Here is a 21418-nt window from a genome sequence, read left to right as displayed (position 1 = left end):
TCTCGTTATTTGTGGTAGTTACATTCTATAAGGTCACCGCAAATACTGAATTAGCAAATACTGAGCCATTGGCCCTGGTGGGTATATAAGTTTAGGTTCCTGTGAGCTTCTGTCACATTTTCTCAGTTGATGAATGTATAGTCTTCATCTCTTTAAGGCACCTATTTAATATTGTTGATTCATTAACAATGAACTCGCAATCAACAGTGCTATAACATATGCCTAAACAAAGCTTATCTAACACGTCCGTTTTTCTCTGCAAGGCACGTCACAGCCTCTTTCACTTGGGAACACTAGACAGCACCTCAGCCCTATAAACACTTGTTTGTAGTATGAATGCTGATCTGAAATAAGAAGGGAGAGCATTGCCTTATTCACCTTCAGCTGGGACTGTGTTCACAGGCAACTCAAATTTTTTACTGCTCTGTGCTTGTCCAGGAATGCCCATGAAAACACCGTGAGTACTGATTTGGGGTTTACAAATACATTTTTGTTAGTGGGCAAATCCACAATATCTACTGTGTGACATGAGAAAAGTAATCCCAATTATTGTGGCGGGAACCCTTTTCAGTCCAGCTCTACAGAGTGTGTACCAAACCAATCATTTAAGGTAAAAATGAGTTTCAAGTTGGTACTGTGACCACTATCCAGAACACATTTTTAAACAGCGTCTGCTAATATGAAGACTGTTAAGGACAACTTGCCCAATTGGTGATTCCTATTGTTGAACAAGTGACAACACTATAGCCAGGCTTTGAACATGTAGAGAAAAGGAGCAATGGCTTGTGTATCCCCGTGTCCTTGACATGAAAGGTAATAACGGCCAGCACATAGTGGAACCCCAGTGGGTGAATGAGTACTAAAATGAACGAAGGAAAGAGCGAGGAGAAATCTGCTTGGTATTATCTGACAGTCTACTTCAGGGCACCTTTGGAATCTGATGCAGCTTTTCAGCTTAGCTGACTTCCTGCCTCCTGCATTTATTAAATTAACTCATGTAAATGCTTACTAAATGTCAGAGGAAGTAGAGTCTAGGAGCTGGGGTAGCATGGGGGATATTGCAGCTGGGCTGAGAGCGGAATAGGAGTACCGCCAACCATACTGAGAAGACTACTTAAGGGCTAAATCAGCATTTGATTCCTTCTTCCATTTCACCACGAAGCCTGACTGGCAGTTTCTTTCTTGGCTTTTTTGCTCATATTCCTGCTACCAACTTCTCTCCTCTTCAGTCCTCCTTCCACACTGCTGTTATTAGAAGCCTTTCTAGAACATGATTTAATCATCTCAGTGTCTTGCTTCAGAATTTCATTCTCCTCGTAAGATACAATTCAAAACTCCTTAGTGATCTGGCTCCATCCCTGCATTTCCAGCTTCTGTCTCTTACCCTTGCTCTGAAGGACATCATCCTGTGCTTGGCGGCGGAACTAGACTTTTCACTGTCTCCCACACATGCCCTTTAGGACTTTTGGCTTTTGCACAGTGTTGTTGCCAATGTTGTCTGCTCCTCCCAGATCTTCCCCTGTGCTGTGTCTGGCAAGATGTCCATCCCCCCTACAAGTATGAGCTCTTTAAGGGAAAGGTCTATCTAATCATCTTTGTGTATAGCCTCTCAGCCTGTAGCATGTTATGTTCCGTAAATGTAGTTGAGTGGGTGAATGAATTTAGACATTATCTGGAGGATTCGGAAATACAAAGACTTAAAAAAAAATCGTTTTAAGTAAAAAAGAGAGGATAGAATATCAGTTTGTACTCAGACAAATAGAAAGATGTGACAGTTCTCTTGTTAACTAGCTTTGTCTGATGGGTAAAACTGAGCTTTTCCACTCAGGAAACATCTACACTACACCATGCTCCCTGGCCCCCAATATAAATATCCAGGAACTAGATTTAATTAAAGTAGAAGCTAGTTAAATTTTATATGAGAGGAAACAACGTGCAATTTCAGATATTATCTGTTGCTGTTATTTCCTGCAGATTAACCATTCATTTCACCAAATATTTATCACGGAGCTACTATGTCCAAGAAACAGGGCCAGGGGCTTTGGAGCATGAAAAGAAAAGATAAGCAGAACACAGGGGCTTTTGTCTAGTGGGAGGGAAGGACATGAAAGCACATTTCTGTAAAACAGGATAAAACGTACACTTATTACAGGTAGTGCTGTGGTAGCACAAAAAAGGGTGAGGTTATTTCTAGCCTGCTCACTTCTATAGAAGAGCTTGAATTTAACGTGAACCTGGAAAGGGTGCACTTGGGAGTAGGTAGGTAGCACCACGATTAGGGTGGTTCCAAAGAGAGAGGACAGTATAAGCAAAGATGCCGAGGCAAGAAAGTACAGGGGATAAGTACTGCAAGGAGCGGGATGGGTGAGTGCAGAGCATTGTAAGATAAGACTGGAAAAGTACATCAGGATCTTATTTTAGAGGGATTTAATGACAGTTTGCTTGGACTCTGTTCTGTAGGCACAAGGAGCTGTGGCAGAATTTTAACAGGAAGATTTTAAAAAGGAAATATGTGACAGCAGCCAGCAACAGCTAAAATTTGTAAGCAGATCTCATGTGCCAGGCGCTTTTTCTAAATCCTCACCACAACACTTTGAGGCTAGTACTGATAGGATCACTTTTGCTAGATAAAACGGAAAGCCCAGAGAGGTTAAGTAACTTCCCAGGATCCATAGCACATAAGAGGTGGACCTGAGATTTGAAGCCAGAAAATCTTATTTGTGAATGTGGGTTTTGAACCTGGGATTGAAGAGTAGGACTCAAGGAGTCTCTGAACTTTTCTCAATTATTTGCAGAGTGTTAATATCTATGAATGTATACCTTTGTTTAAGACAAACATCTCTAGCTTTAATCCTGTAAGTTGGAGCACACCAAATGATGTGAATAAAGACTGGAGCAGCGCCCCATTTTGCCCTCACGAATCCCCAGTATGTACCATGCATCATATGGTGATGGTGTGCTTACGCTGCTTCTTAGATTGGAAAAAGAACACTCTCGCACTGCTCAAAATAAAAGGAACTGTCAGAAACCATTTGTAAGAATTATTAGTACTATAAAGTGTCAGGCTGTTCCTTGGTTTGTGAAAAACAGAAAATGTCCAACAAGTTTTGTTTTTTGTTTTTTTGAAGGTAAACATGAGCTCTCCAGGCCCTGGAACTTGGGATAACATGAAAGAGAAGAGAGCTAGCTGTCCATTGGGCAAAAATCATTCTTTTAAATTTCAACAAAAGCTAAGGGCACAGCTAAGGGTGGCTGTGTCAGTTAAGTGTCCGATTTCAGCTCAGGTCGTGAGCTTGTGAGTTCGAGCCCCACATTGCATCAGGCTCTATGCTGACAGCTTGGAGCCTGGAGCCTGCTTTGGATTCTGTGTCTCCTCTCTCTCTGCCCCTCCCCTGCTTGCTCTCTCTCTCTCTCTCTAAATTAAACATTAAAACAAATTTAAATTCCAACAAAAGCTAAATAAACTCTGGAAATCTGAAATGTTTTTGAAAAATGCCTAGATATTAGTCTGTTTTCAACTAGATCAATTTTTTACAGTTAGAAGGACTTATGGGATGAATATTTACTCACCCATGAGACTGAAAATTCCTTGCAGCCCATGGTGAATCCAAAGGCAGGTGCCAGTAGGAATGAATGAATCCAGATTCAAGAATTGCCTAGCTGATATTATTTGAGAAGTCAATACCTAAGTTTTGCTTAAAGATTTTAATGCTTTAATTATGTACATCTTTAAGATACTCTTATCACACAAGTATAGCACATGTAATACTTTAAGAGATCTGGATTCCCTACTTGAATTTTTTGTAATATTTTTCCCATCTTTGCTTTCTCATCTTCTATTTCTATTTTTTTTTTCCTGGTCCATTTGAAAATAAGCTGCAGATACCATAATACTTTACTTTTAATTTCCTAAGAATCAAGGACATTCTTCTACACAGCCACGATATTCTTATTACCCCTGATAAAATGATATATAGTCCATATTCAGATTTTTCCAACTATTAAAAAATGTCTTTTATCATAGATTTGAGAATTTGGTCAAGGATTCAGTGAAGGGTTATGAATAGCAGTCAGTCATCATGTCTCTTTGGTCTCCTTTTTGAACTGTCTTGTCTCCCTGTTTTGTTTCTTCTTATTTTGTATTTCACGATGTTAATATGTTTGAATAGTCTAGATGGCAGCCTAGAAGAACGCCTTATGTCCTGGATTCATCTGACTGTTGATGTCCTCAGATTAGATTCAGGATAAACACACATTGCTAGCAGCAGTCCAGTGCTTCTCCTCAGAAGGCCCATGATGTTGGTTAGGCTAAATTTAATCACTTGGTTAAGCTGGTGTTCACTGGTTCTCTCCATTGGAAGGGTACCTAATTCCCTTGACAGCTAGTACTCTGCTGGGTAGTTCTCGGAGAGCGTGTGCACGTTTTGTTCCCCAGTGGTCGTTCACCCAATGGTTTTAGCATTTTTTTAAAGTTCTTATTTAAATTCCAGTTAACGTACAGTGTAACATTAGTTTTAGGTGTACAATTTAGTGATTTGGCACTTGCATGCAACACCCGGTGCTCGTCCCAACCAGTGCTAGCATTCATTTTTGATTCTTATGTGAATCAATTATTACCATGGTGGTTTCAGTAGAGTACTAACTGAATTGTTGATTACTTTACTGGAGAAAAATTCTCCTTTTCATCCCCATCCCTGTATGGGGAGAATCTAGGCCCCAAAGACAGATGGTAGTGGAGTTGATGAGAGGGGAGCATAAAAACGACTCTCCAAACCTGTATTAACAATGAATGTGTCCAGTGTTTTCCTTTGTGTTGAGTGCATGGGTAAGTTCTATGAGGAGGGAGGGATCTCTTTAGTTTTGGAGATTCGCACTTAAAATAATCTTTATTGATGCAGGTAAGGAAGAATGAAGTTAAATTGTCATTCTGATTTCCTTCTAGACTAAGAGAATTCAGTAATAATGAGATGAATTTTCATTCAACAGCCACAACCTGAGTAGATATTTGATGTCTCCCCTCCCATTTGAAAATGCCTCACAAGTATTTCCTGATGAAATACTTCAAGCATATTAGATTGATATCCAAAGGGCATCAAAACCATGAAATTCCTTGGAAAGGTGGAATAGTAAACAAATTGTTTAGTAAGGGGATTTCTTGATCTAGGTTTATAATCCTTTTGGGAATTTACCCTAAGGCTTTTGTACCCACACACTCATGACTGGCTCACTCAGTGGTTTGGTGTTATCTGATGAGGATCTTATTTCACTTTTGAAAGCAGGGTGTTGTTCTCTTTGTTGGGGTCTGAGGGGGTAGCAGGAAAAGACGGACTCCATGAAGTGCAACGTAAAGCCTCCCCATCCATCTTGAAATTAGAGAGCCCACTGCATGGAATAGAATTTCTTCTACTTGTCACTCATAATGAAAAGACTTATTTTTGAAGCAGTTTGTTTAAGCCTCCTGCCTAAACAAAATTGTTCTTAACTATTGGGGTACAAACCTTACCAGACAGTCTTGTGAATTCATGTAGAATTTGTTCCATTTTTCCTTTTTTTTGTTAAGAGGATTTGGGCCACTGTTTTTGTAACCAGGTAGATGTAGACCTGTGTGTCCTCTGGAGCCATGAACTTTAATATTCTGTTCTTTAAATCTGGATAAGATGGTTTTGCCCTTGTTTTGCTGGTATGGTACACACACTTTTCTCTCAAGGGGATCCTGCTAAGTAAGAAATTGACATGGGATGATGTATACAATTTTACATTAGTCTATCTGATTCTGTGTGTGGAGGGAGCGGAATACCATCGACGTTTGCTTGATAAGCTTTCCCTGTATTCTGGCTCATTATGATGTTATAGATTGTAGAATATGAATATTTAAGTTAAACTGAGCTTTATGGGTTTCAAGGTTGAGTAGTTCACTTGAAAGAATTGTTTTCATTTTGAGATAATGGGATCCCAAAATGTATTGGTTAAGTAGATTAGCATGTGTCTGATAAGTGCAATCATTCTAGCTTGAGGTTATAGCAAAGATTGTATCTTTGTATGACCACTTCCATTTTGCTCTAGGTCCTTTTGATGTATAAGTGGGCCTCCTAAAGCCCCAGCTCCACGTATGTGACATAAAGCCAATAACCTGATCACAGTTTGGCATGTAGCCAATAGCTTCACAGCATATTTGACACGATGATGAATGAGGAGGTGTTGAAATATTTCCTGTTTTTAAACACTTGGACTTGGTCTCTGAGATGTTGTATGATAACGCCAAAGAATATTTAGAATTCGAATTCTTTACAAAGAATATTTGTTACAAAAGCTTATAAAATACATTGTTTGAATTTTAGAGATAGGTTCATACCTGTCAAGCAGGTTTATAGAACACCAAGAATTAAGCACAAATATGTAAGATGTCTTGCTAATGAACAGGGCTTCTTATTCACTGTGGGCAGTCTTTTGAGGTAGCTCATGTTGTTTGAGCTTTTCTTGGAGCTTGACTTAATTACTAGAGAAAGTTAAAATAACAGAGCCCTGATTACGAATGCCACGATGGTAGGAGAGGTCATCTTTTAGGCGTATCATACATCTAGTCTAAAGCAACATTAGGGCTCCATGTGTATTTGTTGAATTAACATTTCAGATTAATTACTGAATCCCTCTGGTCTTAGATTTCTCAGTCTGTAGGTCACCACTTCTCTTGGCCTTTCATGGATTGCCATTTTCTTCCTGTCTCCCGCTTTCTACTCTCATTCCTGCTCTTAACCCTGCTTGCCGTAACTTTTTTTTTTAAACTGTTTTCTTTTTTTTTTTAATGTTTATTTTTTTGAGAGAGAGACACACATGCACACAGAGATGAGTGGGGGAGGGACTGAGAGAGATAGAGACACAGAATCGGAAGCAGGCTCCAGGCTCCGAGCTGTCAGCACAGAGCCTGACGCGGGGCTCGAACTCACGAACTGCAAGATCATGACCTGAGCTGAAGTCAGATGCTTAACCGACAGAGCCACCCAGGCGCCCCAGCTTGCCCTAACTTTTAACTTAAAGAATAGCAACTCTAAGCTGTTATATTTCACTTTTCAAAAAAATTGTATAGGAACAAGTTTAAAGAAATAAGTTATATTCAAATCATTTAAAAAATGTTATTGAGACAGACCACTGTGTACCAGACACTGTATAGTAAAAAGGAACCAAGAAGTTGGTCTGTAGGTAAACTAGTTGGATGAAGAGAGCTGAAAAGTACAAGTCATGGTGTGAGGGTGGCAGGATGGGGACTGGGGCCCAGCTTAAGGAAGGGCACGGTCAACTGCACCTGCCAGGGTCGTTCTTGGCTATAGTAACCTGAGAGCAGCATCTTTAAGGGCAAATTCCCCAGATAGTGGGGGAACTTGAAAAGGCAATGGGGGACATTCTCCAGGGAATGACGAAGGTAACCCCAGGGTTTTGTGTGTTGGCCCCGATGAAAAGTACAGGTGTTCCTTTGGGGAATGTGGTGAGAATAGATTAAAAGAAGATCTGGAAAGGGTAACACATTGTGAATGCTACTAGATGTGGTGTGTATGCTGCAGTTTGGGAAGGAGGTACACAGGGGGATCTGGAAGGAAGAGAATGAAAATCATGGACGGGTGCAGTAATGGTACCCAAAGTCATGGTGAAGTCAAAGAGCGAGTGGAGGTGGAGCAGCGTGTTTGAGTGAGCTACTCAGATGGGAAGATGTTCTCAGAGAACAGAGAAGTGGATAAAGTGAGGAGTCTGCCTGTGAAGAAACTCAGGATGTGACTGTGAACATATATTGCTGAGCATATATTGCTGTTGTTTGATTTCTTCCCTCCCGTTGTGCTGTCATTCCTTAGGCAATATCATCCCCAGTGTCTCTCACACATGACCAGCCTCAACTGCACACTTTAACACTACACCAGTTTATCCAGCAGTGTAAAGTCCTCCACCTTATTAACTGTCCGACTCTTGGTTTTGGCTCAGGTCATGATCTCACAGTTCGTGGGTTCAAGCCCTGCGTCGGGCTCTGTGCTGACAGCTTGGAGCTTGCTTGGGATTCTTTCTCTCCCTCTCTCTCTGCCCCTTCCCTGCTTGCTCTCTATCTCTCAAAACAAGTAAATAAACATTAAAAAAAAAAATGTCCTCCACCTTAAACTAACCACATTTGTAACTGAAGCAACCTTATATATGAAACCATTTAAAATCCACCTCTTCACATTTAATTATTTTTTAGTATTCAATGGGTACTTCATACAGACAAAACGTATCACCCGTAATCTTTTTATAGTCATGTTTGCATGGCTTTATCTCTTAAATAATAAGCTCACTGAGCCCAAGGATTGTTTTTATAAGTTAGAAAAGTACTTGGACCTTCTACGTGCTAAATATTTGTGGAAGGAAGGGAGAAGGAGAAGAAGGAAGGCAAAAAGGGAATTGCAATTGAGGGAAGGGAGGAATTTGAGGGTTCTTGGGTAAATCTGTGAGTGAATAAGGAGGAGGTAGTGGTCCTGGGGAAGCAAATTGATAACAGTAACAGGGAGAGGTCAGGACAAAAGGGTGAGAGGTGAGCACAGCTTTCCTTAAAGAAGTTGAAATTCAGAGGAAAGTTGAATGACAATTGCAAAGCCATTGCAGAAGGTATGGTGGGGAATGGGCTGGGAGAGGACTTGGTTGAATCAAGATCTGCTAAAACCCATACCTTTTGGTAAGTATTGCTTCTGTGTGGGAAATATTTCAATGAGAATTACTCTTAAGCTCTCATTCTTGGATGTCCCTTGGATTGAGGTTTCTGGGGAGATCCTCTGGAGAATGAATATCAGCAGCTACAGCAAAATTATGTATTAAGTGCTTGCCTTATCTCCTCAGTTCTCACAACAACCCTGTGAGGTACATATTACTATCTTTCTCATCTTATGAGTGAAGCAGGGTAGACCTAGACTGGCTAAGTAGCACTCCCAATTCTCTGATTCCTCCTGAGTGGGCCACTTACTCTAGCCAACACAGCACAGTCTAGAACCAGTCAGGTCCCCGGGGAACATCACACCTGCCATCAGAAATCCTGAAACACTTCCAATTGAAATCTGTTTCCTGAGTGACTCAGTATCCTCTGCCATTTGCTCAAGCCCTTGAAGTTCAACCCAAACCACACTACCGTCTTGGGAATCTGATGGGTTATAGTGTTGCCTCCTGAAAATGGGCATTTGGCTTAATATTAAAAAAGGTTAAAATATATAAAAATAAAAGAGGGTAAAAATAGAGTAAGGATGGGGGGCAGAGGAGAGAAAAAGAATGCCTTCAAGTTAGGAAGGGTAATACTACTTAAAATTCACAGAGAATATATCTCAGTCTTCTAGACAACATCAGCCTGAGTCAACATGGTGAGCTGGAAGAGGAAGACATGACTAATAAGAACATGTGTTTACTGGAAAACAATTAACTCTTGGAGATTGTAGAATAGAGGTTATCTGGCGATAGAGGGTGTCCTAATTCGAGGGAATCTTGGGGTTGGATTCTCTTGCCTCTGTGAGAGAGTCTTTTCTTTCGTGCCCGCTGATGGGGGTGCTCAGTGGCCTCCTCCGGGTGTTGTCTCCCCAGAAGTGAGGAGAGGATTTGCTCCCTCAGCCAGTGGAAAACCCACCTCAGGTTCACACAGGAGATGGCCTGTGTGCTGGCATGAGCACCCTCCTTCTCTGGCTTCTCTGGCTGACCCGATGAGACTGAGGAGGTGTCTAGAGTGCTTGTCCTTTGGCTGTGAGTTGCCTGGTTTGTCATCTGCCAAGACAATGAATGAGTTAAAGACATATAATCTGGACAACAGTGGAGCCGATATGTACCCATTCATGGAATTGAAATCCTTCTATCAAAAATAATCCAACTGTAAAGGCAAAGTGTTTTGTTTTTGTTTTTGTTTTTAACATTCATTTTTGAGAGACAGCCCTCACAGGGGAGGGGCAGAGAGAGAGGGAGACACAGAATCTGAAGCAGCCTCTGAGGCTTAGCAGGCTCTGAGCTGTCAGCAGGAGCCCAACTCAGGGCTTGAACCCAGGAATTATGAGATCATGACCTGAACCAAAGTCAGACGCTTAACTGACTGAGCCACCCAGGCCCCCCCATGTAAATGCAAAGTTTAAATCCTCATTAATAATTAAACACACACATATATTTTGGGTGGTCATCTTTGTTAGTTTTTTTTTTTTTTTTTTAACTTTCCTACCCTCTTTTGTCCTTCAGTGCTCCTCGGTATTTCCCCTTCAGCTCCACCCTGACCCCTTTCCTTGCTGTTAGCCTTCTCCCTCCCTCTCCTGGCCTGTCAGACACCAAGGGGGTGTGGGCCTGCTTCAAAGCAGGTAGTAATACTCCATGTGTTCCAAACTGGTACCCCCAACCCCAACCAGGTCTGTTCCCTTCTTGCCTATGGGGCATCTCTGTGCTCACCTCAGTAAGTTCGTGTTCCTGAAGTCTTAGAGGAATCTGTGGAAACTGCATGGTACCTCTGTGTTGGCAGGGGTTGGGCAAGTCTTGGCAAGTATCATGTTCTTGATGACTGACCTGAGCTCTATCTGGAGGGGAGCTGCTGAACAATTGGAAATCTTCCTCCTGAGCAGATTCAGGGAATGCAGAGCCATCATCATCATCTTTCTGATTTTCCAGAAGTTTCTCAAGCTTTTGCACAAGACCGTCCAGTTTGCTGAGAGTCAGTTGTGTGTTCTCTTCAGGGTACTTGTCTACCCACCAATTGACTCCATTTATGTCCCAATTAACTATGGAATCTGAATTGTTAGAACCCACATCAATGTCCCAGGCCAGGGTGATGCTTAGTTTGCAAAACTGCTTTGGGTCGTCCTGAATTTGGTCTTGTCTCCTCAGGAGTCTGCCTGTACTTTCAGTTCTCCATGTCCCTTGGATAGGAGGGACAAAGATTGAAGGACCCTTGGAAGACACGTCTTCACGGGAGATGGTTTTCTTGTAGGAGGTGTCTTCACAGGGGAAATAGCCCACAGAGAGGCTCAGGTTTGATTCAGAGCTGCAGTCTGTAGAGTCAGTTCCATCATTGCTAGAGGATGAGTGTGCCATGGAGTTCAAGGGCTCAAATCTCAGGTGTCACCTCAGGAATCTTCTAAAGAAAGGAAAAAAAAAATAGGTGGGATTAGGGGAGAAGAAGAGGGAAGTTCTGATGGTTGAGCAATAGCATTATTCATTCCTTTTTCTACTTGTGACTATCCCATTCTGGTAGAAGTTCATCCTTTTTTTGGTCTTCTTTAATGAAGGGCAAAAAAGGCCGCCCCTTCCCTTAAAAAATTTCTTTCTTTGTGTCACAACACTTTTTACTAAGCCTTTCCACCTGATACCGCTCATCTTCTGTCTTGCTACAGTTGAAAGAACTTGAATTATAAAAGAAAAAATGATCATTGTATAAAATTTGAAAAACACAGAAAAGCATAAAGGTGAAATTAAATATGCTTATGATCCTACTGTCTAGAGATATTGATAACCATCACTGAAAACATTTTGGTGGACTTCCTTTTCTTTATCTGTACATGTATGTGTACATGTGTATTTGTACATATGCATACACACATACACATATCTAAATGGATGCCACATCAGCTGTTGAAAGTGAGATTGTTTTATAGCATACCCTAGAGTAAACATATATATGGCTATTCTGTCATTTTTAACCACTTTCTTATCATTAGGTGATTATTGTTTTAATAAATAGATCTTCAGTAAACCCTTTTGTCAATAAATCTTTGTGTCTCTCTGTCTATATATTTGTGTGGATTTATTGGACCAAAGATCACACACATATTAAAGCTTCCTGATAGTTGATATCAAATTGCTTTCCAGAAAGGTTATAGCCATTGAGATGCCCATCCTCCCACCATCTGTTGGCACTTTTTAGCCCAGTTTTTTTTGTGATGCCCCTGGTAGGTAAGTGGGGGTGGAAGAATTACGTGGTCGCACACACGTGCGCGCATACACACACACACGTACACACGCTCTGTCATGCCCTCCTCTCGTGGCTGCCCACATGAAAAAGGCGCTGCCAATTCCTGAGCCATAAACTGGGGATGTTAAAAATCCTCAGATCCCAACTGTCAGAGGCTACAGGTCCAACTGCCAAAAGTCTGTGTTCTGAGACTGTTGGTTACTATGGCAACACAAGGACCTAAGTTATAGTCAGAAATGTGGAAAGAGAAAAAAAAAGGGATAGAAATCCACAAGGGCTGTCTCCTTGCTTCCAAACTATTCTGTGCTCATACCATCCTAAGCTGAGAGGATCCCTCCTGAGGGCAGAAGGACAAAAGTGATGGCGGTTCGTTCCTTCCTTCTTGCCATGTGGGTGTGTAAGATGGTTCCTGTCTTAAGGGAGTTGAGAGCCTATTTGGTGAGACGGACATAAACCACCTGTTATAGGACAGAATGGTAAGTGTAGCAACAGGACTTAAAAATAATGTGGGAGAATAAGAGGAGGTGCCTCATGCAGCCAGGGTGAGATTGGGTAGGGGTATCAGGAAAGGACTCCAGGAGGAGATTACTTCTGATCTGAGCATTTATGGGGGAGTAGAAGTTAGTGGGGTTAAAAGGGGTAGGGGTCCAGCGAGAGGGCCTTCCAGAGAAAGGGGACAGCTTGAGCAATGACACCTGGCTGACAAACAGCCGACTGTGTGGGGAGATCAAGTATGATGAGGTAAAGGGGAGTCAGTGAGATCATGGAAGGCCTTCAACCCCTGTTAGGGAACTGGGATTTTTTTTCCTGTAAGGCTGTACTTAGGGTGGTGGTATTCAATTATCAGGCATTCTTCCAGGTAATTCAAAATATATTGAAATACTTGGCATGATTAAAACAAAACTTCCAGTGGACTTGGCAGGGTAGATGTTATTGGTTGGCTTTCATGAGAATGGGATCAGTAGGTTTGTACTGGGTTGAGGAACGAATGAGCAGAAAGGAAGTGAGAACAGTGAATACAGACTATATTTTAGAAATGTCTGAGGGGCACCTGGGTCAGTCAGTTAAGCATCTCAGGGTTTGTGAGTTTGAGCCCTACTTCGGGCTCTGTGCTGACAGCTCAGGGCCTGGATCCTGCTTCAGATTCTGTGTCTCCCTCTCTCTCTGCCCCTCCCCTGCTCATGCGATCTCTTTCTCTCTCTCTCTCAAAAATAAACATTAAAAAAAATTTTTTTTTTTTTTTAAGTCTGAGAAAGTAGAAAGGAGGAAGCAGAGTCAGGTTAGTTTCTGCCCCCACTTCCCAAATAAAAAAGGGATAAGGAATAAATACAGGGGGAGACTTTTAAAATAAAAGAGATTGGCTGCTACTTTTGGAGAGAGTAAAGATGGGATTCATGGCTTGGGCACAGGGGTAGGTTGTTACACCCTCATTGTTATCCCATGAGATTACAAGGAGGAAAGTGAAAGTACATTTAAAGAAGTTTGTAGGAATGCAATGCTGAGGACCTCCATTTTCTTCTTTGAGTTTCCCAGCTAGATGTTTGCCTTATTGTAAGATTAAGTCCATATTTTTTAATGCCAGTCTGTTAGCTGGATCTTTGTCCAGTTCTGTTAACTGCCTCCAGTTACATGGGTATCCTGGTCCTTCTGGAATTGGAAGCAGCATCCTTTCTGTTGACCAAGCCCTCTCATCTCCCAGGCTGCTCTTCCCTTAACCACTATTGTGAACTCTTCCCTTTCCAATGGCGTCATGAAGTTGTTTGAGAATTGATCAGATCATAGCTCCACAGTGATCGAGTCTGGTCACTTTGCTCTCACTGCTATAGTGTTCTCAGTGGGTAATTCATAGTTAGAAGTAGTAAATCTTTCATTGTTACCAAATGTGCAATTTGGAGGACAGATGTGCATCATGTAGGATTAAAGGCTCTTGGTTGCATGGACTAAACCAAAAAAAATTTTCTATGAGCAAAATCATCTTGGCAAATGAGTTATAGCAACCCCAGTCTGATCTAAACTAGGAGGCCATACGATACTGCTTTCAGGTCCGTTCAGTGATTTTCAGGAAGGGAATAGGGTACCTAATAGTTTCTTAGAGGTAAAGCACATGTGTACTTTGAACAAGTATGCTCTTTTTTTTTTTTCAAGTTTGTTTATTTTTGAAAGAGAGCACAAGTGTGGGAGGGGCAGAGAAAGAGGGAGACACAGAATGTGAAGCAGGCGCCAGGCTCTGAGTTGAGCCTGATGCAGGGCTCGAACCCACAAGCTGTGAGATCATGATGTGAGCTGAAGTTGGACACTTGACTGACTGAGCCACCCAAGCACCACTGAACAAGTATGTTCTTTTTTTTTTTTTTTAATTTTTTTAATGTTTGTTTATTTTTGAGAGAGAGGGAGAGAGAAACAGCGCGCGAGTGGGGGAAAGGGCAAGGAGAGGGAGACACACAGAATCCGAGCAGGCTCCGGGCTCCGAGCTGTCAGTACAAAGCCCAGTGCAGGGCTCAAACCCTTGAACTGTGAGATCATGACCTGAGCCAAAGTCAGACGCTCAACGGACTGAGCCACCCAGGCGCCCCTGAACAAGTATATTCTTAAGTTAACACTGATTAGATTCGCTTTTGGTCCATTTTTTTAAAAATTTCAAGTTTTAAATAGCATTTTAAGAAACCATAAGGTTTTTATACTTGTCAAAAAAGAGTCATGGATTTAAACACACACACGTGCACGCACAGGAAAAAAGCCAAGAAACACAGGTTGACTTAAAAGAACCTCAACTCATTGGAATCTATCAGTTGCTTAGGATCTTTTCCAAATATTTTTCTGTCTTTGTTTCCATTTAACAAGATTACATTTAAAGCTTGCTGTGACTCAAGTTTTTCACTGTTGTACTGGCTTAAATTTTAGGTTCTGTTAAAAAAGATTGTTTTAGGCAACTCTGTTTCAGGAGTCGGAGTTGGGGAGAAACTGTATATTCTTCCCCAATAGCTGGCAAATGGCCGCAATTCTGATGAGTGGTTGAGGACCTAGATTAAACCCTGGGGAGTGGGGTGGAATCAGAACCTGCAGACTCTCTAGCATTTAATGAGTTTCTACTACATGGTAGGTCCTGTTCTAAGCACTTTACAAGTATTTAACTCTCACAGCAACCCGATCAGTTAAGTGCCATTATTTGCTCCATTTTACAGATGAAGGAACCAAGGCATCAGCAATTACGTAACTTGCTACACATTCCAAGATCGTAAACCCTAGAACCCGAATTTAAACGTACACAGCCTGGCTCTAAAGCCAATACTCTTACCCTCTACGTACTCTTGTCTCTCAGGGGGATGACCGCCTCTCTCCTCGCTGGAAGATTCTTAGGAGAGTTGATCCAGCCCCAAAGCAAACCCATGTCCTGTTTCTTTGAAAGAAACTATTCTGAGTGGGGCAGTGTGTTCTAAAAGATATGCAAGAGGTGTGTGTGGTACGTGGGACTGACCCAACAATGGCATCCACATTTGGGGTGGGCTAGAAGATTTAAATTAAGTATTCACTTCCTCTTTGGCATAATGAGACCTGGATCCCTGTGCTCTAGCTTTTTATAAAAACTTGTGATTGCCTCTCGGAGCACTGGGAACCTAGGAAAAAATTTGTGAGGAGCTTTCTTTACGTGAAGTTGGAGTGAAGGTAAGGGAATAGCTGAGCATGGTACCGTTACCCATGGAAATGGAACACTTTGAAATATATATAAACATTTAGGTGGAAAAAAAGTATTTCCCTGCCTAAACCACCAAAATTTACAGTGATCCTGAAGGTAAAAGAGTTTCAAATGCGGGAAGCCTCAGAGAAAACTTGAAAATTTATTTGTACCATTTTTCTCTCTTGATACACACACACACACACACACACACACACGTACGTATGTACATATGTACCGTTGACACTTGAACAATACAGGAGTTAGGTTGCCAACCCCCCCCCCTCCCCCCCCCGTTCCCGGAACACAGTTGGAAATCTCAGTATAACTTTAAAAAACAATTTTTTTAATGTTTGTTTATTATTGAGAGACAGAGCATGAGCATGGGAAGGGAAAAGAGAGGAGGAGACACAGAATCTGAAGCAGGTTCCAGGCTCTGAGCTGTCAGCACAGAGCCTGACGCGGGGCTCGAACACACAAACTGCAAGATCATAACCTGAGCCGAAGTCAGACGCTTAACCGACTTAGTCACCCAGGTACCCCTCAGTATAACTTTTGATTCCTCAAGGCTCAAATACTAATAGCCCTAATAGAGATTGTATTGTATTGAAAAAAAAAAAATAATCCATGTGTAAGTAGACCTGTGAGGTTCAAACCCATGTTGTTCAAGGGTCAACCATGTGTGCATATACATATATATGTATTTCATTTTAATATACAACTCAGATAGTGAAAGTCTCTGAAACTCATCTTCTCTCTTGCGCCAGAAAAAAGGGCAGTCACTGTTAATAGCTTGATATATATAATTCTTCCAGATACATTTTTTAAAGCATGATACATAGAAGCAATGGCATATCATAACATGTTAAGGATGTTATGATGGGAATGTAGTCAATTCTAAATGATAACCTAGCTTTCACCTCTAGTAAGAGATCAGGAGATTATTGGTTCTCATTAACTTGTGTTAATTTCTTTAAGGCCTTAATTTGACTTGCTGGTCTTGCTTCTGTTGGATCACAGTTAATCTAGGTAGTGTAAGTTGGCTAATCGTTGCCTTTTCTCCTAAGTAAAATCATCCATGATAAAACCCCCTGAGATTTTTAAAAATGATAGTATGTCATGAATTTACAATGCTTAAGGCCTGAAGCTAGTGATAACGGTAACTTTAAAAATTGGAGCACTTCCTAAAATCCATTTGGCTTGATAGGATTTGGAACCTAGATATACACAGTAGGAAGTTTCTAATTTAGAAGTTAAGCTACTAGTAGGGTTAATTTTGTGTGTTATCTAGACTGAACCACAGTAGGTATGCTGATATTTGATTAAGTATTTTTCTGGGTGTGTTTGTGAAGGAACACAGGAACCAGGCTGGAACGCTGGCAGAAAAACCAAGCGGCACTCAGAGATCTTGGTGGATCGGAGATTTATTTAACACCGGCGGGCTCAGAGGAGACCGTTTCTCCAAAGATCTGAGCCCTGAGCACAAGTGTGGGGGACAATTTATAGTCTGTTACTTCCGCATTCTGCATTAGTAGTAATTTTGTGTACACAGCAAGCAGGGTGAAAAGAAGAACCTGGAAGAGGGGTCTCTAAGCTAGAAACTAGAGTTTATATTAGTCCCGTAGGCCATCTTATGGTGCATAACTTCACTTATTTTCCCAACATTTCTAGAGGAGATTAATATTTGGCAAATTACCCTCTCCAGTGTGGGTAGCCATCAACCAGTCTTTTATTTATCTACCTATCTACCTATCTGCCTACCTATCTATTTACAGTTTATTTATTTTGAGAGAGAGTGCACACATACACACATGGGGGAGGGGCAGAGAGAAAAAGAGAATCTCAAGCAGGCTCTGTGCTGTCAGCATAGAGCCTGACGTGGGGCTCGAACCCACATACCATAAGATCATGACCTGAGCTGAAATCAGGGTCAGAATACTTAACCGACTAAGCCACCCAGGTGCCCCAACAAATCTTTTAAAGACCTGAAGAGAACAAAAAACTAAGTAAGGGAGAATTTGCTCTCTCTGCCTGTCTTTGAACTGGAACTTTGGTCTTCCCCTGCCTTTGGACTCAGACTAGAACTTATACTGTCATCTTCCCTGGTTCTCAGGCCTCTGACCTTGGACTGGAACTAAACCACTGGCTCTCTGGCTTTCAGATGGCACATCTTGGAACTTCTCAGTCTCCATAAATGCATGAGCCCGTTCCTTATAATAAACCTGTGTGTGTGTATGTGTGTTCGTGTGCACACATACACACACACACATATTTATTAGTGGTCCTGTTTCTCTGGAGAAACTAATATAGCTGCATATTTTTTATCTTTTGAAATTATGAAATATTTTAACAATATGAAAAGTTATCACAGACTAATATAATACACAGGGACACAGCATCGCATCACTTCTGTGATAGTCTTGCCCATAATGCATGGTCTCAGCCTACTAATGAGACAGTATCAGACAAACCCCAATTGTGAGATATTCATCAAAATAGCTGACAAGTGTGAAGGCCATAAAAGACCAGGAAAGACTGAAAAACTGTCAAAGACTACAGAACACTAAGGAGAAATAACTACTAGTGCACATGCTATTGTAGAATAGAAAAAGGACATTAATGGAAAAAGTAAAGTGATTTCAATATCTTCTTTAGTTTAGTTAAATAGTATTGTATTATATCAAGGTTAATCTCCTGGTCTGATCATTGTGCTGGTTGCACAAGATGTTGATATTCGAGGGAGTGGGTTGGGGTGATGTATGGATACTGTGTTTGCAACGTCTCTGTAAGCCTATTATATGGTCAAAATAAAAAGTTTTGAAAGAATATGTAAAAGTCTAGTAAATCATAAGAAACACCTATAGACTTATCAGTTCAGTCAAGTCTTAACATTTTGCCATATTTGGGTTTTTTTTGAAGATAAATAAAACATTCTAGATAAAACTTAAACCCCTTTCTAGTTCTCCCTTTTCCCTTCTACCCCATTTCTCCCCTGATCACTCTCTTGAATTTGATGTTTATTTACCTTATGCATGTTTTAATACCATCTTTTTACATATTTACTGTGTTTTATTTTTGGAGACAAAAACCAAGGTAAATTTGAATTTACTTAATACCACAGAACTGTACACTAAAAAATGGGTGAGATGGTAAATTTTATGTTATGTGTATTTTACCACACACACACACACACAAAAGTTGGGAGAAAAAAACCCAGTGTAAGTAGATTACAAGAGATGTTCTTTAGAAACCAGGAAGTCTCCTTATTCCCATAGCTTGTTTTATAGGAATTCTTGTGACAGGGGCATCCTTCTTCCAAACCAAATTCTTAGCTGAAATATTTAGTGTTTATTTTGGGGGATGGGGAGAGGACGGGTACATACAGTTTCCTATGCTCTACTTGTATGTTTATTCGCAAACAGACAAAATCTTACCAACACTCACGCACCTTACTAAAGGAGAATGGTGTTTCCGTGTAAAGCAAAGTTAAATGTTCTCAAGCCTCTGTAGATGCCGCACACTCTGCTGGGTGCTTTCACATGCTCATTCACTGAATTTTCATGACTGTTTTCTGAGTTGTGTATTTTTGTCCCCATCTTAACTTCTTGTGCAGTTCAGACCACCCAGATCTGCCTTCAGAGCCCAGAGGCCCTATCGAGCTAGGCTGCTGGGAACTTAGCCTCAGCTGATTATATATTGTGGGTTGATATGCCTAGTGGACAGTGGCAGTAGATGAGCGCTGTAGGTCTTCCACATATAAGCATTTAAAAAATTTTTTACTTAATGTTTATTTTTGACAGCGAGAGAATGGGGGAGGGGCAGAGAGAGGGAGACACAACTCAAGCAGGCTCCAGGCTCCAAGCTGTCAGCACAGAGCCTGATGTGGGATTCAGACTCCCAAACTGTGAGATCCTGACCTGAGCAAAGTCAGAGTTTAACCAGCTGAGCTACCCAGGCACCCCCATATAAAGCATTTTTAATACACAGGCACAAAAACATCACACAGCCTTCTTTTGTAAGCTCCAGAACTGTGCCATCCGAAAGAGTAGCTACTAGCCACATGTGGCAATTAAAATTGAATTAGTAGTTTGGTTCTTCAGTCATACTAGCCAAATTTCAAGTGCCTAGTGACTGCCCATAACTAGTGCCTAGCTTATCACCGGACAAACTAAACATTCCCGTCATCGCAGAGAAATTCTGTGGGACAGAGCTGCTCTAGAAGGTCCCTATGCTGTGGCTTTTTGTGCATTTGGGTAGCACGCTGAACAAAAAGTTTCACTAGAGGCAGATGGGACAATATTCTAGCATCAGGATTTGGCTTTCTTGTCAGGATCAGGTGACCGTATTTCTTCCAAAATGTCTAGAAACAGGACTAGTGACAGTCTTCAGTGAAGGGCACCATTTTAAAAAGGTGTAGACAACTGGGTTGGATAGATTCTCATTCCCACTTAGTGTAAACAGAATATATCTGTACAATACTTACAGTCCATCATGAATACTGTTTGATCTATGAAAAATCATTTGTGGCAGCCATTATACTAAACAACGACCCTCTGGTGGAGCAGATAATTGACTTGATTTTCTGTTTACGTGAGCTTTTGATTAGTCATTTGAGAGCTAACTGCCCCAGAGTATAGGTAAAAAAAAAAAAAAAAAAAAAAAAAAAAAAAAGTAATAATCCCCTTTGTATCACAACTGCCTGTGTTGAAGTATTTTGAAAAATGGCAGGCACTGTAACAGCCTGTGTATAGACTGTGTCATTCAGTCCTCATAACAGCCCTTCCTGTAGATATTGCTGATGTTAACCTTATTTTGGACTGGCTTTAATTCCCCAAGGGCCTATGGCCAGACTGTTGCATGATGGAGATGGTTGCTTCTTTATCTCTTAAGTGAGAACTAAATGCAAATTATCCAGTTGCCAAACATATAGGCAGATAGCTTTTGTCTTATTTCCTAATGTCAAGGCTTATGCCTACTTGAGGCCGAGATTGGTAATGCCTCATGCAACACCAAATATGGGGAAACTATAGTCCTCTCCTAGCTGTTAAAATACTTGCTGTACTGTTCAAAAATTTTTTTTGTTTTTTAATTTAACAGTTGTGTGCCTACCAATTGAGTGCCTGTCAAATTCCAGGCCACTTCTAGCAATAGCAAGTCCATTTTTAACTTGGCTCTGCTTCCTCTACAAAATAGAGATAATGATGCTTTTCTTGCAGAGTTTTGGTATTTATTAGAGATTATATATGTGGAATGTGTATGGTAAATGGTTTATTTTCATTCCAGAATTAAAGAAGACTGAAACTTGTTCCTCTTTCGTTGGTACTGCCCCCCTCTGGAGAAAATGTTTTTATTTTATTTTAAGGTTTCAAACATAGACTCGTGTCCAACCCTGTTTGTGTATCAAAACCATGTGCACTTAATAATTATACTTGTATTTGTGTGGTTATCTGACCACCTCCTGCCCCTGCGCTGGAGCTTCCACAAGAGAAAGGCAAATCTATGTGGTTCTCAGGTAGTATCTATGTGCACCAGCTTGGTGCCTGTTCTGTGAGCACCTCCAGGATGTGGCGGTCATAAGGAACCACCAGAGTTATCATCCTTTCTCAGTGCCTCACTTGGGAACCATACTGGAGACTTTTCCATTTCTAGTACGTTCTCCAGTTGGGGTGGAAATGCTTGGAAGAGCTCTTTTTGGGACTAAGCGGAGGTCAGGTGAAATGAATGCCATCCATGCTGTATATTTAGATGGCATGGATACAAACTGTTTGAGGCCAGCGGTTCTTCCTTTGCTATGATTCTCACTTGGGTCC

At 41.1% G+C, this 21418-nt stretch overlaps 2 protein-coding genes across 10 annotated transcripts in view; one reads left to right on the top strand and one right to left on the bottom strand.

The window, feature by feature from the left end:
• PPFIBP1 (PPFIA binding protein 1) overlaps positions 1–21418 on the top strand; it is a 173184-nt gene that overhangs the window by 63083 nt on the left and 88683 nt on the right. The gene's annotated exons all lie outside the window — the stretch shown is intronic.
• Positions 9364–12095, bottom strand: CUNH12orf71 (chromosome unknown C12orf71 homolog). The gene is made up of 3 exons (XM_019452320.2): positions 11980–12095; positions 10420–11101; positions 9364–9756 (listed from the first exon to the last, which is right to left on the bottom strand). The coding sequence occupies exons 2-3, from the start codon at positions 11056–11058 to the stop codon at positions 9418–9420; spliced, it is 978 nt and encodes a 325-aa protein (XP_019307865.1). The 5' UTR covers positions 11059–11101; positions 11980–12095; the 3' UTR covers positions 9364–9417.

This window comes from Panthera pardus, unplaced genomic scaffold, assembly GCF_024362965.1.
Source record: "Panthera pardus isolate Hobbes unplaced genomic scaffold, ASM2436296v1 HiC_scaffold_6, whole genome shotgun sequence".
In the NCBI taxonomy this organism is placed as follows: domain Eukaryota; kingdom Metazoa; phylum Chordata; class Mammalia; order Carnivora; family Felidae; genus Panthera; species Panthera pardus.
The sequence above is the reverse complement of the archived record's forward strand: the minus strand, read 5'-3'. Positions and strand labels throughout refer to the sequence as shown.